Source organism: Athene cunicularia (assembly GCF_003259725.1).
Source record: "Athene cunicularia isolate RWA chromosome 5 unlocalized genomic scaffold, athCun1 chr5_part2, whole genome shotgun sequence".
Lineage (NCBI taxonomy): Eukaryota > Metazoa > Chordata > Aves > Strigiformes > Strigidae > Athene > Athene cunicularia.
Genome location: NW_020799102.1, coordinates 2,801,025 through 2,818,114, shown reverse-complemented (window position 1 = coordinate 2,818,114; position 17,090 = coordinate 2,801,025). Strand labels below are relative to the sequence as shown.

General features: G+C 39.5%; 1 protein-coding gene across 2 annotated transcripts in view; it reads right to left on the bottom strand.

The window, feature by feature from the left end:
- Positions 1 to 9,988, bottom strand: part of RIC3 (RIC3 acetylcholine receptor chaperone) — a 28,067-nt gene extending 18,079 nt beyond the window's left edge. For both annotated transcript variants that reach the window (XM_026850615.1, XM_026850616.1), the window contains exons 1-4: positions 9,770 to 9,988; positions 8,514 to 8,592; positions 6,304 to 6,397; positions 304 to 452 (exon numbers count right to left, since the gene is read on the bottom strand). In XM_026850615.1, coding sequence (XP_026706416.1) covers positions 304 to 452; positions 6,304 to 6,397; positions 8,514 to 8,592; positions 9,770 to 9,967 — 520 coding nt within the window. In that variant the 5' untranslated portion in view covers positions 9,968 to 9,988. The remainder of the gene's footprint in view (positions 1 to 303; positions 453 to 6,303; positions 6,398 to 8,513; positions 8,593 to 9,769) is intronic.
- Positions 9,989 to 17,090: the final 7,102 nt, after the last annotated feature.

Genomic DNA, 17,090 nt, shown 5'->3' with positions numbered 1-17,090 from the left:
AGGGGTTTATGATTTTGCCTGAAATCTAGCCCAGCAAAGAAAGCGAAAGATATAAACCTACAGCAGCCAAGACACAGCAGCAGATGGAGCATATGTGAATATTCATATGCCACTTTTGGCAGCAGATAGTGTAGTGTTTATACTAAAGGAAATGCTGGATGCCTCAAAATCTATTTTCTTTCTATTATGGTTGGGAAAACAAACCACCTCTTGCAAAGTTCTGGACACTGATTTCTGAAAATGGACTATAAGTAATACTCAATTTTTTTCATCAGGGTAATGGTAAGAAAGGTTCTTGCTTACCTTCCCAATCCTCCATGTAAGGAGCTTCTTCAGCTTCCTTCTCAGGAGAGATTCCATCTATGAATTTTCCTTCTTTCATAACTCTAGTAATTTCTCGGAGTTGCTGAAGTAACCTTTTTTCCTGGTCTGTTGTAACATTTTGAGTCCTGCTAGAAAATATTAGACACCAGAACTGAGTCCACTATTTTTACAAACTATTAACAGATTTTGAACCCAACCATTTGGCTGGCCCAGCAGCAGAGTCTGAAGAAACCTGGCTGCAGTATGATAACTATTCAACAGCTGCAGTGGTCTGCACTTCAGCTCGGTATAAAGGTTTATCCATTTATCCAGAAAGCCTGCAAACTTAAACAGGTAAAGAAAGGCAGGTACAGCCAGTGTGAGCACAAATGACACACAAGCAAGAATTGTGGCACAAAAGACACTACAGAAATTTCTGGCCTTTAGAAGAGTGTTAGGTGAGAATTAAGAGGGCCATGCCTTGTTTGAAGCAGTTTAAGAAAATGTAATTCAGAACCTATGCTACAACTTGTGAGGCTGATCAAAATGTCTCACAGAGACATTAGTCTCAAGAGTCTAATGATCCCTAAATATGACCATTAAAGGTCATTTGCAAGGCCTCATTAAGAAACGTTGGTTGGACAGATTATGATGTCGTTACACAGAGTCGACAATGCTGCCTGGCAGGGAGCTGGGGGGAGAAGCAGGAAGGAAGATTTAAAAATGAAAAGGTGTTACCTTTAGCTTTAACTTGCTCTTTAGAATCAGAGGGAGAGTGGGAGAGGACTTATCTTTTTATCGGATTAAAAGTAAACTGTAATTCTGACTGGTTCTACACTGCTGATCTAGTAATTACTACTGCTCAGGATCACAATTACTTGCTGTTGTAACAAAAATACTTCCAACAGATAAAATCATGTAGTCATTACATGTTATTTTCTCTGGAAGAAAAGTAGTCTCCTAAAAATCTTCTGGTCAAAAAAAGAATTATCTGGATAGTGATGATCTGAGCTCTAATAACTCAGAATGAGAAAGACACTGGCTGTATTTAGGGGTGAAAATGGTTCTGACTGTTGTGCTTGTTTCATCTTGAGTCACAAGTTGTTCCTGAGCAGGTGTTTGATCCCTGTGTAAGTGCCAGTTCAAGCCTCTCAGGGACTGAGGCACTACTCTTTAAAAATCTCGCTGTGTTTTAGGCCTCTGGTTACTCAGAGAAGGCCCTTGGCACGCACAGAATGCTGAACTGCAGGCGGTATGTGAGGCCAGACAGGTGATCTCTGGTATCTCCAGACCATCAGATAGACAGATAATCTCCAAGATTAGACAGCTGCTCAGTGAATCTTATGGGTGAGATGGGAAGAGGGGAACTGGGAACAGACTAATGGGTTTGGATTTAGGTAATTAGTATCTACCTAAACCATGTTTGTGGTACCTGAATTCTCATAAACTTGAAAACTTGCAGTGTTCATCTTCAGATTTTCCTCTTACTAGCTACTGTGACTAAAGCAGACTTTAACAGCCACTTTGTGCTACTCTACATATATGGGACTGATGGTGACATGATAGTTACTCCACTAAAGGCAGCAGAGACATACTGGATTAAAGCCAAAGAGATTAGCATTATACTGCTGGTTTGTGTGATGGTGATCAACGTGCTGATCCCAGACTAAATTTTGTTGCACACACAGAGTTGCCTGTAACTGACCTTAGCTCAGGAGCAGGCCCACTGGTTTCATTAGCAGCTGCCCAGATTAACCTGTTTGACTGAGATAAGACTTAACATCACTTCTCTGTGCTGCCCCCAAGGGGCACTTTGCCCCACAGTTTGAAAAGCTGATATGGTTCCAATGCTACATGGAGGTTGCACTGAGTCTCCTCAAGCTACAGTGGCAGTTTGTTCCACAGAGTAAGCAAAGGTGTGAGACAGCATCTTCTCAAAAGCCTGGGTTATGCAGATGTAGAATCTGAGATGGGAACTAAGAGGCACACAAAAAGAAATGGTTTCGTCAGCTAGCTGCCTTTAACAGAAGCTGTAATAGAACTGCCAAACTAATCCTCCTTTTATAGACAAAAGTGTATGTAATTCAAATATATATTACCTGGATGGAGACACAGAGGCCTCTCTGTTTAGCGCAATGGGGTGATACGCTAGCTCAGGTAAAAGGATCAATCAATACAGCTGCATTGCTGTGGCATCTCATATAGGAAAATTCTTAATATGCTGGATACTCACATTAGAAATCACTACTGTCTTACTGCAACACAAGGTCTCTGTATTTCAGAATATTTCTCTTCCACATATCTTACTTAAAAGACAAATTTCCCTGTAGAGGGGGAGAAACGAAAGCCCATGCACTATTTCTACTTCATTTAAGGCCTCTAAGAAGACTTACTGTAGGATGCTGGCAATGTATAAGACACCTGGATGCCTGTGTACAGGAGATTTACCAGGATATAGTGCACTTATGAATACTAAGAGGACAACAGATGCAAAAGGTTTACACTGTAAGAAAAGATCATCATTTTTGCTCTGTAGCTCCAAGTTATTACGTTTTATAGTGGCAATGCTTATGTTTTGTAGGGTCCCAACGTGCTCACTAACAGGTAAAGTAAAGGTTTCTTATTCTTACACTGAGATCAGAACATTCCCTAAAAAGCTGTCATGAGTGCAGTAAAAATCCATAATCTAACATGATATCTCAGACACGTCAACTGGTATTTTTTTGCTTCATGATCTTAAAATAATCATTATTAAAATGCAGCTCTAGCCCAAAAATGGCACCCCACAAAGTACAGCTTCTCTCTCTCTCTTCCATATCACATTTGTTCAGTTTATGGTAAAAAGGTAAGCTTTTCCAACTGACAGCCTGCTAAGACTTTAAAAACAGTTAATTGAGCTGCATTATTTCTACCTCTTACCTAGTTACCAGAATTATTTTTTTTTTTTTACAAGAGAACATTGTACAATAGTCCCATTGAGAAAAACATTTACAAGTATTCTTCAGTTTAAAATGTTTCCAAATTTCCAAATTTTACAGACAGTGATGGAAAGAATATGGGTAAGACATCTGTAAAAATGGGTAGGGAAATCTTTTGTACCTGTTCTATCACTGTCCCAACACTGAAATGCTCTGCCAAAAGCCCAGGAAAAAGCAATATGCATGCTTTCAATGCAGAGAGCCCTATATAACCATCAACCGAGTCTTTATTTTTGAATCATCAAATTACCAGAAAGGCTCCTTATCTATCTCTGCTGACAGATACTGGACCATAAAGGTCTACATTTAGAAACTGGAGATACTAACGTCCCCTTAGTGATAGGATGTGATGATAAATCACAAAAATGTATAATTTAAATTTGTAACCTGTTGATAAAAAGAGCTGGGAAGAGTTTCTCAGAGCTGTGAATCATGATATCCTTAGGTACTATGTACTACTGATTTAAATGGGTGCATTAGGTAACAATTACCTTTGTCTGTCTCTGGGTTTAGTTGTGGTTTTGCTACTAAAGACCAGGCAAGGTAGTTCCTTCTTCCTATTGCTTTCTTTACTGTGCTTCTAGTCCTTGCTCATACATGATAGGCCTTATTACAGTATTTGTACTTGTACTTTTTGAAAGCATTTTTGCAAGGGGGGGTTCTGTACTTAAGGCTGTAGCAATTCAAACTGGTATTCTTGTTTGGAAGGAGGTCTCCTTGGTTGGTTTGGAGGTTGGTCTTCAAGCCTCATAAAAAAAAAAAGCAAATCTAAGTTTCTGCCTGCCTACTTGTGCAACACAGGGCTGGATAATACAGGCTAAGCCGTCTGAGAAAACTAGCTAAAAGTATTGAGAGGTTTTCCAGTCTCAATTCATTCAAATGCTTTTGGAAGAAAAAATGAGCAGGACAAGTCACAGCAAGAAAATAACGTGTAAACTTGCTACAGAGAAAGCAGAATAAAATCACACAGCACAGTATATATTATTCCTCTGAAACAGGATTTCTTTCTATGGTACAGCATTATCTGAGAATAAACTGTCCTTCCAAACTCACCCAGATTTCAAAAGCAATGCTTTTTTGAAGAAAATATACAAAATTAGAATGCCTTTGGATTTTAAGAACCTTCCCCAGAAGGAGAAAGCCCAGATGAATCTTGGAGCAGTTCGGCTGGGAGGAGAACACTCCTGAATATAGTGAGAGGACACCGAGGCACGAGCTCAGACGTCAGCACCGTTGCACTGCCTGTAATGGTGTGACAATGCAAAATCACCCTTCGGTTTGGTTACTGATTCTTGGCAGGCTGGGAGTCGCTTTGCCATATCTAGTATAATGGGCCATGGTCCCACCTGGGGGCTTTCTGCATTACTTTAAATTGGATACCAGTTTTTCTCTGACTTTTCTGTCATAAGGATTTCTGTTTAACTGCATATTAATAAATGGAGCTCAAGCAATTTTTTCTCTCTTCCTCTTTCCTTTTAATCTATCAACATCCAGACTGAATAAGCCTAGCACTGTACTCTGTCCTCTCATTACACTTTCAAACCATACATTTTATTTTACTATTACTGGACTCGATGAGTATCACAGTGTAGATTAAGAAAGCTTCAAAGTCTGGGTGTATTTGAAAAACAGCTATTTGCTCCATCTAGAGGTGCTTTCCCCCTGCTTTTTAAAAAGGCTACATACAAAATTCTGTATTAGATTCAGATTCTGATTTCCCCTGAGGCCTTTAGATCCATCTATATAAATAGTCTGGTTGAACAAAGAAGGGAAGTTCTACTAAACAAAGGCTCTAAGCCAATAACACACAGTGGAACAAATACTGAATCAGACCCTAAACCCATTTTCTCAGTAAAAAATATCCTATCCTGAGAGTCAGCACAGTATCTTATAAACTTATTTCTGGCAGCTTAAAGGTACTATTCTGCGAGCATTGCGGTAGCTGTCCGAAACAGAGATGAGTAACAGTCAAAATTGTATCCTTCTGTTTCACTAACAAAGCCAGGGCAGCTTAGGGGTTGTCCTGCTGGAACCTGGCCTAACACAGGCAAGCCTGGTACCTTGACGGGTGCAGCCACAACACAGGGCACGGTGCAAAGTGGGCAAAACTACATGCTCGAATACAATGGTTTGAAGCATAAATGAACATAACATGCAAGGTGAGCACAGACTTGTTCCTACGGACTGGGTTAAAACAAGCTTTGACTGATCCAAAAGTTAACATGCATTACAACCTGAACAGCTATCTTTTTTGCTTGCAAATGTCACCTTAATATTCATGGTATTTAAATTTTCAAACATCGCAGTTATACATTGTCCTATTGATGTGTTGTTACAACCCTTATGAAAAACATAGACTTGTTTCCAGTGTTTCTTTATAATGCAGAATAGTGATCTCAGATTTATAGCAAACATTAATAAACATAATAAATTTTTAAGTCCTGATTTTATAACTCTTTTTCTTTTATATTTAGAAGCAAATGCATGGATTTACGGGCTACAGGGTAGAACTAACTTATGGAACCAGATTATTATACAGTTCTGCCCTTAAAGAAATATTTTATGGATATTCTAAGAGTCATTTACATAGATTATAACAGCATATCTATTTAGAAAAAATAATCCATATAACTGGAACATAACATAAAACATATGTGTATTTTATGAATCATTCAGAATATTACTTTGATCATGTAAGACAGGTTGTTTTATATACTTTAAATGTAAACGTTTTATTTTCTGTTTACACATACATGTCATTATCTTCTAAATAACTGTACAAAGGGGGACGGGAGGGATAGTTGCTTTTCTGTTTAAGGAAAATGAAGTTGGAAAAATGTTTTATTTTAAATATAGACACTGAAAAGACAAAAACTGCAGAACAAAAAGAATGATGTGTAAAACCAAATTTCTACAATCTGAAGGAGTAATAAAAATGCTATTTTAATACAGAAAATGTCAGGAAGTTTAATTTCTAATCAGAGCAGAGTCTCTCCTTCAAATGCTGTAATTTGAAACATACCTGTCACAGTTAGGTCCTACTCTGTTGATTAATTTTTCCATGGCTTCTTCTGTCTCTCTCAGTTTTTCCTGTAGTTGAGTGAGCTCATAGTCAGCTGTAAAACAAATAAAATCCCAAGATCTGTCAGTAGGAGCTTTGAAAATGTATCTCTGTCCCATTATCACAGCAAGCACATGCTGTACCAAACCAAACTGGCTCTGAGGAAACTAAAGTGTGCACCTTAAAGAGTTCTACCTACTCTTCCTGGTACTAGAAGGTGAAGACTATTGCCAGTGGTAATAGGACACACAGAAAGCACTTTCTTTAAAAGGCTCCTGAGCAACCTCCCAATAATCAGAGTGAGCCAGTGAGCCACAGTAAATGCTCTGGAGATTAAAGTTAGGGAAAAGAAAATACCTTTTTTTTTTTTTTTTTTAAACCATAATGTTTCACTGTCTACTGCAGAATTAATACGTTTTCATGGAATTTTCCTGATAAATCCTTGGGAACAGAGACAAAAAGGTCACTTGAGCATTTTCTAACAAGTCTAAGGATTGAGAAACTGCATTTTTGGTAAAGAGAATAATGTTCATGTACTTGATAGCATCCAACCCTGCCCAGGTGTGCTGGGGTAGGCAGTGAGTACTAACAGTCTGGCAGGCTAACCACGTGGTGTCTGCCGCGGGAGCACAGCGCAGTATTTCCATGGTGGCACACTTCTCAAAAAATGTGTCCGTAGTATGATAGTAGACACACATGCATACATGCAAGAACACCCATACTGGCTTTATTTAGCCAAAAGTGTTAACAGTAAAGATGCAACAGCATGGATTCAACAAAAATGCTCAGGCTCCTTGTTTGGCTTTTATAGCTGATGCTCAAAATCCTACAGCTGAGACCTCATTGTTCCCCACTGCAGAATAAAATGAAACCATCCTGTGTTAGCTAAACATTCAGCTGTTACAGGCACACCCATTTAAGCAGCACAAAGGGACAATGGAACTCCGACACAGTAGGAATGGAAAAAGCCATCCACAAACATCCTGCTTTTGGAAAGATCTCTATTCTGCAGAGAATGTCATTACTTAATGTATCACTGATGTCATTATTTTGCGTGTTTAAGACTTTAAAAATAGGGGAGGCAAAGATCCTTGGAGGAAGTTACTCCTTCCAAGTCACTACATTAGTGGTTCCTAGTCCAGTGACTTGTCCCCTGCTCTGCTACAGCTTTCAATGAGTGCTTTAGGAAAACAAATGAAGAGCTCTAGAAAAAGGCAGAATAATTTTCATCACTAGTTCTTTGGGTTATAATGATGGTAAATATTTAACCTACTGCAAAGTTAGTTTCTCCTACCAAGCATTAGAGACAAAAATACAATTACTGTTGCTAATAAATTGCACAAAATTGCCAGGCACAATGCACTATAAGTGCACTGAAAATACAATCTATAGCACTGAGTACATTAGGTATTCCTAATATACGCATTAATGTCAAGATAATTACAGCTATGTTAAGAGAATTACCTTACTGCTAGCACTTTCTATAAAGCCCTAAGTACTTTTATTTCCTATTACAGTTTAGCCAGCTAAACACAGAACACTTAAATACTGTTATGGCAACTACCCATCCAATCATCAATAGTAAGCTTATTAATCTATCTAATAAATGTCTACAAATAGTTGAATCCATCCCCACAATGTTTAAGTAAAATCACAATAATATTTCAGAAGACTGTTTATGGTCTCGTCAAAATTTTGAGCATTACAAAAAGGGAAGAGAAAAAGTAGGGGAGTGGCAGTAATGGCTAAGAATTTACAAACTCAAAAAAGAAGGTAGCTTTTAATAATATCTTTATATACTATTATTAGAATATTACAGAATGTAGAATAATTATAGGTGGACATCCTATTATCTATATTTAATCATTAGCTACATAGCTTTTCAGCAAATCCATACGGTTAATTCTGTGAACCTCATGAAAAGCCATTGCTTCCAGGGGGGCCCTGGGATCAGGCTACTGTATTGGAGTCTCATTAGCTGAATGAGATTAGAAAGTGACAGTGCAGTAATTCACTTTAACTCTTGCTCATTCCAACACAGAAGCTTCTAGCCTGTTTTTTACAGAGGGAAACAGCAGCTTTACAGTGTGCCCAGAACTTCAAGAACCTGGTTGGACCATGCCTCTACAGAGTCAACAGCTACAAAGATATAACTCTGAAGTCATACTCACTGATTTTCCTTTTCATGTTTCCAGGTGCAGCAGCAGGGCATTTCCGCTCTCCAGTGGTAGTTTTTCCCTTGGAAGCCAGCTAAAGTGTGAAAAAAGATGACCCTTCTATGAGTTACCACAACAGCAATACATAAGCCCCAAGGGCAACAGAAAAAAAGATAAAAAACTAAAATATGCCAGAAAGTAACTGCAGAAAAGCATGCCTAGCAGCAAAAACAGACAACCATGAAAGATGCCTGGGAGATGCTGCCAGCTGAAAACTCCACTTCGAACAAATGATATTTTTAAGCACAGTGAAAGCATAACTCATCAAAAATAATGTATTCATTTTAGAATGTTTATCTGTTCCATTCTTCTGTGTACAGGAGGGAAAAAAAAAAAGGCATTGGGCAATTACTGTGAAATAAAGGACAGGTTTTGAAAGAACTATATGTGACCCCACTTGTTCCTCTTTCAATGCTTTCTGCCATTATTCCTTACCAACTTTGTACCTGCAGCAAAGATCCTGGCTGGTTCTATACAGAAGCTGCAGGTGATCTATTTCTTTTGTCGTCTCTGTGTTTGATCAGTTCACCCAATTCACTTTGTTCTTGCCTCTGTCTGTCCAGAGCAAGCTCAACTGTTTAGTCACTGCTCAGTCTGGATTCAGCCCTCATGCAAAGGAAAAACACATTTCCACAAGTCCACTTCTCCCTCCTCCCACATACATGATTGTCATCACCTACAAGTCAGGTCTGTGTAACAAAAAGCTGCGAGAAGTTCAAATCACCTGTAAAACACTTAAGGGGAATTTCGACTGTGCTTTTTTAAACTAGCTTTCTACCAGTTCCTCAGCTGGGGTAGTTCCAGCGTGGTCAGTACAACCATACAATCTCCCATTCTCCAACGACGTGGTGCTTGTGTTCCAGCAGGTATGCAACAACTGTACTCCCTCTCTCCACTTTAAATACATAACAGAATGCATGACATATACAGTATATATAATATGTAGTCACACATAATAGAATACCATGTGTATACTCAAAATTAATCTAACATTGTTCTAGACATACACATTTTCCAAGGGGAATAAAAAATCCTTAAAATAGTTGTAAGAGGTCAGAGGCCAATACAAGCCAATACCCGTTCCTGCATTCTTAGCTACAGTCTTTGAAATGGCAAAAACCACAGGATACAACAATCTTTCAACACCCAAACAAAAGTCCAGCATATTTTAGTTGTTTTTTCCCTGACTTTTCAATTTATGTTGGTCTTACCTTAAATAAAATGTACAGGATATATAAGAAGATGCCAAATCCATATATAGGGATAATCTGCCCCACAAGACCTCTCCCAGTTCCACCAGTGTTTCCACCACCACCTCCACCTGCCTTGGCTTTGGCAACTGCTTCAGCAAGGTGAGACCTTGCAAAATGAGGAGCAGCCCGTCCCTCGGGAGTGGCCTGGTAATGCATCCTTGGTGGAAAGCGACCAAGCTTCCCTGCAAAAAAACACACAATCATTATTTATCTTTTATTACTTTTCACCCTTTTAAATGCAGCCTAAAACTGCAGAAGGTGAGGCTGACCTATTTATCTACTTTTAAATGTACCACCACTGATGAATTAAGTATCTTGTTAGACTGTAAGTACTGTCTGTAAACCCAATCCTTAGTCACTTACTATATGCAGTGCTAGGATTTAGGTATTACTCTCTTAAGAAGAGAAAAAGCTGGCAGGGCAATAAACAAAACACAGATTTTAGAAGGTATATACTTGTCCAAAGACCCTATGAATCAGCATCCCTAACAGGATGAAAACCTGAACTCTTGTGGTTCTCTGCTCAACAAAACCCCAACAATGTGTGAGCCTGGTCTTTCAATAATACGCAAAGGCATGTTAATGTATAAACCACTACCCATACCTGATTTTACCAAATGAATAATGAAAGATAAAGAAAAGTGGTGGCAGCTCAAACTGTTACCCTTAAAAATGTGTTAGGTAAAGCAATGTAAGAGAGGAGACTGAGTATAGCTTGGGACATATCTTCAGCATTTTAGAGGGGAAAAAATGGTTTCTAGCCTTGACAGAGGCAGAGATAAATTAAAACAAGAAAGGGCAGTGAGCATAAATGGATACAGGGATGCTGGAGTAAGATGGCAGAGAGCCTAAAACAGTGCTGTGGACAATTTGATTCAACTGAAAGGCACTACAATCTCAATAAATCTAAGCTCATGCATTCTTGTATTTTCTTGTGCCATCAGTTCAACAATTTTGCCATGAAATTCACTATTTCACTCCTCCGTGTACTTGACATCCTGCTTTCCATCTCCATATCCAGCTTGGACTTGCACCTGCACTCCCATCCGCTGACTGAGTCTGAACTGAATTACCCAGCTAGTCCCCCACTGAGCCTGGCGGCGGGCGGCGATGGATGGAAGCACCAGCGATGGGGACTGCCAGGCCGGGCTGCAGGTCACCCCGGCACCAGCTGCAAACCTCCCCCTCCCTGGCACAGGCAGCAGGAAAGCCAGGCAGCCTGACACTGCTCATGGGCACCGGGGCAGGCTTCAGGCACTTGCATAAAGAAAATGAAAACCGGGTTTGAAATAGCACTGAAAAGAACTCACTTTACTTCTGTGAGTACCCAGCTGCAAATATTTTTATGAGAAGCAAGATAAGAGAAAATTAAATTAACATTTGCTCTTGATAGGAAACACCATCACAGGCAGCTAAATATCCTAAGCACAAAAAATTACATTAAACTTGTTATTAGGAAGTGACACCAATAATTTGTGAAGTTCTACTATTAAAAACACATTGAGCACTGTAGGCTTTAGTGAAACTTCCCAGATATACCACCACTGACCAAAACCACTCTCAAATTAGTTCAGGCTTAACTTTGAGGAAGCTGAATCATGCACTTTAATTTCAGTGAATTATTCAACGTCTGTGATGGAAAGCATATCATCTTATTTACAAGAAAGTCCCACTGCTCCAGCAAGAATGCCTTGTAGCAGCAGGTCACTGTGGAAACAAGTGTAATGTTGTGTAGAGAACAGCATCACTGAGCTGGGGATGAAACAGCAGGGTAGGTAAACTTTTGTAAAACATCTTACACTCATGCACGTATTCTTTATTAAAAAAAAAAAAAAAAAAGAGTTGAAGAAAGCAGAAAATAATTGACAGAGGTGAAACTGTATTGAAAGCGAATAGTTTTCTAAATTATCCACAAGGCCTCGTTTGTGCTTTAACAGATTCAATTGAGTTAAAAGATAATAAGGCCAAAGGGACGCACACTATCAAAATAATTTTAAAGGGGAATTTCATGACTCCTAGTTCTAAATCTTCCCTGTTGATTTTTAAACTTTTATAATTATTTCCTTGTTTCAAAAAAAAAAAAAACATTTTCCCTAGCTTTTTAGTGTGAAGATCCCATGCAAATTATAGAAGAAATGGATGGCATGTGCAATTTAAAAGCAACACATGCACAAAGCTGTCAAATACACAGTATACAAATGAAAATGTGTAGTGATTTGGATGCCAGTCAATTGAACAAGATACCTTGTGCTATTAAAAACCCCAGCACCCTAGGTGATGTGACTGGATTCCACATTTTCAGGGATGAAACAAACCACTTTTAAATGGAGACGACAGCATGCACTCCATCAATAAAATCAACTGACACTTCTACATGAGCGCAGAAGGGCATGTGCTGGGTCCTTGCTGGCTGCACCATCCAGTTGCCAGTGCTGGTGGTACTTCAACGGGACACTTTACATGCTGTGGGGAGGGAAGAGCACTAACCTCCATTTAGCTTTGAAGGGTGGCTCAGTGCTGCTGGTTTTGAAGTGTTCCTCAACTCCCATGTTAACAGCAGGAGGGCTGCCTCCAGGCAGACCTGATTGCCACATGTGGTAACTCCACTAATACACCCTACCTGGCTTTGCAATCTTTTTACCTAAGGTTTACAAAACACATTTAATAATTTGTCAGTTTAAGGCTTCAAATCTACTTCACAAACGAGTTACAGGCCAAGCAGAGCATGTTTTGTCTAATCCTGTCCCTTCAACAGCTTTAAGTACAAAAAATTAAATTATGCTCAGCTAACATTTGTGCAATTCAAGAGACTGTAGGTTTCTGAATGTAGATTAAGTCCTTACTAGCAGTACCCTGTTAGAATTACTGTGGATTTTTAATCTTTTAACAATATTAACACTAAACTGAAAAAAGCAAAGCTTAAAAAGTACATTTATAACACATCTAATACAACAGCCAACCAGGTGACAACATTCAGACCACCCAAGCACCTTTTTTCTAAGGAAGTTGTGTTCTACATAATGGGGTTTAAGAACTGCTTCTGAGCCCAACCTGACTATTTATAAAGTTATTTAATTTACTGTATGATTCAGCAACTCCTAGTTGCAACTTCTGACCAGCTTTAAAATGCAGGGATACCTACGTACATGTATAATACAAAAATAAAGTTTGACATACAGTACATATAGGCTGTTGTTACTCCATTCATCACGAGATTTACGATAGATATATTACTTCATTTCTAAAACGTACATGTTCTTCAGACCCCAGGAAGCACAGGAGGAGGGCCAGAGATGGGAAATGGCAGCCTGTGAAGCGCACATGACTTGTCCAAGCTGACAGCAAAGCAAAGGATGCTGTTCTCATTGCTCCTCACATCTCAAGCAAGCTTCTCCTCAGGGGGACAGCACCCACAGTTCTGCTCCTGCTCTGCAGTAGAAGCTCTGCCTTTTTAGTTTCCATCCCAAAACCAGGGTTATACTACTTTGGTTTGGAAATGCTAAGATTAAGTGAGTTTTTTCCAAATAAGACATTTACTATTCCTTACTGTGCATGCAAAACCAACCAACCAAAAAAACCCACAGCCCTGGAACAAACCAGCCAGACATTTTGCAAAAGCTTTAACTGAAAAAACATGTGACAGTGGGATACAGAACTATCCTCCTGCCTCACCAATGCAAAGTCCAGCCCTCAAACCTATCCTAAAACTGTACTGTGACTCCCACATTTAAGGATGCTTCGGTGCCATTTACATTTTCCTGGTAAAATGTTCGTCATAGTGACTGGAAAAGAAACCCACCACTTTTTTTCAGACGGTCACAGGGATCAGAAATAAAATACAGAATCACAGAATCATCTAGGTTGGAAAGGACCCTGGAGATCATCTAGTCCAACCGTTCGCCTAGCACAGTTCCCACCTACAGCAGATCCTTAAGCTCCAAATCGACCCTACTCTGGAACACCTCCAAGGATGAGGACTCCACCACCTCCCTGGGCAGCCCATTCCAACGCCTAACAACCCCTTCTGGAAAGAAATGCTTCCTAATATCTAGTCTGAACTTTCCCTGGTGAAATACGCTTCTGGGAGAACCAGAACTCAAGTTTTGTACATTTTTCTTCCCTGCTCTGTTGGACTTGATGTGTCCTCTAAGCAAAGCTTTTGCCAGGTAGGATATGCAAGACCTCCCTCTCTGGTAGATGCCGATAAGGAGGCATTCATACTGAAGCCTTCGTCTCAGGACACTTGAATCAATCTTTAGCCCCTCTCAGCAGTGTATCTTCATAAAACATTTATTTTCTCTCTCTGTCCAGTGAGATGAATTGGACAAAGGGCTCTAAAGCTGCAAGTGGCAACACACAGAAAGACACATGGATTCCATGATAAAGTAACTTGATCTTCTCTAGACTGAAAATGGGCTCCTAGGTTTTCTTGCATAGCCTCCATGTTTAGTGTAACAGTATATACAGAAACTGTTTTCTTGACGTTTAATCTAAATTCTCTTTCAGGCCACTATACCTCTGCTATTCTTTAACACCCTCAAACTTCCCCAGCACCTCTGCCCACAGAAAGCCAAAGCAATTAATCCTTTTTATAACACTGCAAGTCCCCATTCTGTTCATTGTTGAGGTTACTCTCTATTTCGGTATTAGACACTATCACAAGACCTGTGTTTTAAATTTTTTCACATGTGCAGTCAATTGTATTTTTCTCTTCTAAATCTTTTTTATAAATACTTGTGGCAGTGTAACATCAAGATGAACTGGACAAACTATGCATTCATTTAGTTCTTGCTCTTTTACTGACATTTACAAAATAGCTCTAGATCCGTTCCCAACACCACAACTTTAGAAATCTACCCAAAATAAGTTAGGAGGAGTGACAGTTTTGAAATCCTTGCTTTAAATCACCACACAGGTGTTTTTAATGAACAAAGTCAAATGCTTGAACATTTTTAATTAAATATTGCAGGTGGAGGGTAAAAAGGAAAGTGCAAAAAACCTACCTAAAATGGAAACATCTTAATTTTCTTAAGAACACCTGCAAGCAGAAATGCAAGCTGGACAGAGGTGTTACCTGAACAATGTGTATTTTTCTTGAAACCTGATGCCCCTTGATTATCTTCAAGAATACAGACAGACTATGCACCTGTTGCCATGGAGCTGTAAGGTTTTTCTTAAACTATCAACTTAGTGGTTTTACAAAATGCATGGCATATATTTATGAGATGAACACTAGACTTGAAAGTACTTCTTAAACTGCTGGTAGCTCTTTTTTTCCTCTTTTCCAAAAGATTTAGAAAAAAAATAATTCTAAGGCCTGTTCATGGACTAGAATGTGACACATTCACAGTAAGTTCTTTAAATAAGCTCTTTCATGTACATGAAACTATTACTGTGAAAAAGAACAACTTCCTGCCTGAAAGACAGTATTAACTTCTATAGTGCTATGCTCACTATTTTCTTATAAGAGACCTCTGAAAATGGCTTTATTAGAGAAAGCACCATTCCCGTATTTAAAGCCTGTTTTGATAAAAAGCCTTCTGGTAACACTGAGTTCTAAAAAATGGTAGTAAACTTTAAGAATGTTTTATTCAGATGCATTTTGCCCCCAAGACTACAATAAGCACTTTATTAAGTTCAAGAATGACATGATTACTTCAAGTTCCTGAAACTTCTGTCAGGTAACTGCAGTTATCAGTTCACTGAAGAGGATGACTAATGACAGAGATATGAATTGAACTGTTCAATCAAGATTTATTCTTCCAATAAAAAATAACTTCAGGTGAAATAAAGCTTGGTCTACAGAGCAGGTGTAATGAAATTCTTACTATCAAATTGAAAATACGGACTATAAATTCTCATCTGAAACGGATCAGCTGAGGTGAGGTAAAACATCCTCAGCCAAAGAGAGGAGCTGGGGTGCAAGAGGAGCATGCACTCTGCACCAGGCACACACGAACTCACGCTGTACTGTGATCTCCTGCAGGATGATAGGAAGAGTATTTATACTGCATATTGATGATGGAAAGAGTATTTATGTTACCTATTCTAAGCGTTTAACTGTGGCTGTGATTAGTCAGCTTATGACAGCACTGCTTAAAGTAGGCTGTGCTAGAACAGGTATGAACATCATTTATCAGACAGATGTCACTGAAAATAATTTGGGGCCAAGTTTTTTGTTGGGGATTTTTTTTAAAGCTAGTTTTTCTGTCAGATCAATTCAATCCAGTCCATCCTGCAGCCAAAGAAGCACCATACCATTAACTGACAACCGCCTCAGACTGCACTGCTGCAGGAAAACAGTCTGTCAAACTCTGCCATCTGGTATCACTGCGGGATCAGAGTCGAGAGTTGCACAGGGGCAGGGGCAGGTACCACCTCCCCGAGCACCTGCTCCCATCCCTGGCTCAGGCAGGTGACCCCACAGTCCCTGTGCTGTCTGCTGGGCATGTGGGGCCCAGCACCGTGCCCTCACAGTGCTGCTCTTGATGTGCTATCAAAAATATCTGCTACCATTCAGGTTTTCACTATTACAGGGATTCTGCAATGAAACTACAAGTGTGTAGATCTACAGCGCTGATGAACCTACATTCAAGTTCTTAAGGACCAAGAATACACCCAACAACCATGGAAGGGTAACCATCACAGAGAAGTCATGTATTTCAGTTCAACATAACATCACTTCAGCCGTAACTTCAACCTGAATGTCCTTAAAAAACCCTGACCAAATGAAAACGTCATTGAAGAGCGTGGTCATGTAAGAACCAGGCTGTTGGAAGGCTGCAGAAGATCAAGTCGCTAAACAAGAGTCCCTGTGAGACCCAGCTCAAGCCAGAAGTTCTCTGAACTTCCACCAGCCTCACCGGCAGCCCTGGAACAAACTTTCTCTACGAAGGCTTGGGGCTGTGATATAGCTACTGCTGTGAGGTGCCCTGGGGAGAAAAACCTACAGTATAAGGCAACGGGCATGAAAAGAATGGGAGATGCTTGTTATGAACCCATTCCTCTAGAACTTAAGATGGGACATGCAGAGAGGGAGGGCAGGCAAGGACACAGCTTGAGGGGTTGCATGGACAGGGCCTGAGTCTAAAAGAGTCACCATGTGGCACATCCATTATGAGAATCTGGTGCATGAAAGCCAGGTTTAAAATGCCAGGAGTAGGAAACTAAACAATGAAGACAACTCAAATGAACTTTTATTTCATATGCAACAACAAAAGCATTCTGTACAGAAAATAAAATAATGAAGCATTCAAATAAAAAGTGATGTATCAGAATG